The 1,945-nt window shown below is 43.9% G+C and overlaps 1 protein-coding gene across 1 annotated transcript in view; it reads right to left on the bottom strand.

Annotated features, from left to right (window-relative positions):
* Positions 1-1,945, bottom strand: part of Atg13 (autophagy related 13) — a 27,476-nt gene that overhangs the window by 16,772 nt on the left and 8,759 nt on the right. Inside the window, exon 2 of the mRNA XM_026787851.1 lies at positions 439-644. Within this exon, the coding sequence (XP_026643652.1) occupies positions 439-644 (206 nt within the window). The remainder of the gene's footprint in view (positions 1-438; positions 645-1,945) is intronic.

Raw genomic sequence — 1,945 nt, 5'->3', positions numbered from 1 at the left:
CTGCCTCCCGAGTGCTGGGATTAAAGGTGTGCGCCACCACCGCCCGGCTAAGGTTAATTACCTATTACACAGATTACCTACCAACATATTATTTTATCTCTTAAGCACTATATTGTCAAGTTACAGCAGAAAGTCGAGGTCCAAATAAATAGGAGACTAATTCTTTTTGGGGGGATTTTTTAAAAAAATATTTATTTATTTATCATGTATACAATATTCTGTCTGTGTGTATGCCTGCAGGCTGGAAGAGGGCACCAGACCTCTTTACAGATGGTTGTGAGCCACCATGTGGTTGCTGGGAATTGAACTCAGGACCTTTAGAAGAGCAGGCAATGCTCTTAACCACTGAGCCAACTCTCCAGCCCCCGAGACTAATTTTTTTATAAAGAATGTACATACTTTCTCTAGAAATGGGTCCGCTGATTTAGCAGCTCTCTAGGCAGTATGCCTTATACAGCAGTAGAACATTTTATATTCATTCCTTTTGACAGACACCACAGTATACACAGCCATTAGCAAAGAATAGGAATTTACCCAATCAGAACCCGTTGGGGAAGAAGATGAACGGGTGCAAATCTTTTCACCAAGTCGAGCCTGGACAATTACTTGGACAGTCTGAAAACAAAACACACAATCAAAAATAACTTGGGGTTAAAGCCTGAGCAATGCCAAAAGTAGAAAAAGTGGGGGAGGTGGAAAAAATGAAAAAGAAAAATAGTAAAAGAAAAATATTTAGCTCCTTATGGGGTTAAAATTCTGCCAAAGTTAAAGTGAGGCTATCTAATTCTACTAAGTCATAATTCTGCTCTAGGGAGTGCAGGAGCATAAGGCAGACAGAAAGACAGTGCACACAGAACAATACCCAAGCATTCCTCAGGGTGGTATCAGCCAGTGAAAAGCAGTTTGAGACTTGTGCTCTAGAGTGGCAGAAAGGAAGGTGAACGTGGTAGCCATGACGTTCACAAATATCCACTGACACCCATTTGAGCCATCACAGTGCTTTAAAACAACTGCACGATCACCCATACAGTCCTCTCGTGTGCCCTGTATCTTCCAGATCATTTTACCATTAGAATCGATGGCATGGCTTACACAGGAGTTGTTGCAAGGGAAGAGTGATACAGGTAGAAATGGCCTTTAGATTCAGAAAAACATAATAGTCAAATTTCACCTGGACTTTTCCACTTACTGGGAAGAGAAAAACTCATAAAAACTCATGGGATGGTTAATTCTAACTGTCAATTTTTGCATTAAAAATTCATCAAAAAAGAAAAAAATTAAGCTGGGTGGTGTGGCGCACGCCTCTAATCCCAGCACTCAGGAGGCAGAGGCAGGCGGATCTGAGTTTGAGGTCATCCTGGTCTACAAAGCAAGTTCCAGAGAAACGAAACAAAACATAAACAATTGTACTGTATCAATAAGCATGTCTTTGGGTGTGTCTGAGGGTGTGTGTGGGTGGAATCCTCCTACTCTGGGCTGGAGCACTGGACTAAATGCTGGCTGGGCAATCATGAGGACGAGAATCCAACACCAGAACACGCGCACGCACACATACACTGCAGACTGACATTTAAGGACTGGCAAGACAGCTCAGCAAACCTGAGGATCTAAGTTCAATCACCAAGACCCACAGGAAACAGACTCCTGCAAGTCCTCTGACTTACACAAAAGTGCTGGGGGGCATGTGCACACACATGCCAGCATCACACACACACACACACACACACACACACACACACACACACACACCCCACCCACCAATGTGAAATGGTAAAAAAAGAGCAATGTTCACACATATAATCCTAGCACGTGGAAGGCTGAGCTAGGACTTCCATGGGTTTGAAGCCTGCCTGGGACGCAAAGTGAAACCTTATCTCAAAAGTCAGCCAGAGAGCTGGGCGATGGTGGCGCACGCCTTTAATCCCAGCACTTGGGAGGCAGAGGC

The sequence above is a fragment of the Microtus ochrogaster genome, assembly GCF_000317375.1.
Source record: "Microtus ochrogaster isolate Prairie Vole_2 chromosome 14 unlocalized genomic scaffold, MicOch1.0 chr14_random_1, whole genome shotgun sequence".
NCBI classification, from domain to species: Eukaryota; Metazoa; Chordata; class Mammalia; order Rodentia; family Cricetidae; genus Microtus; species Microtus ochrogaster.
Note: the sequence above shows the minus strand (reverse complement) of the source record. Positions and strands in the feature narration are given on the sequence as shown.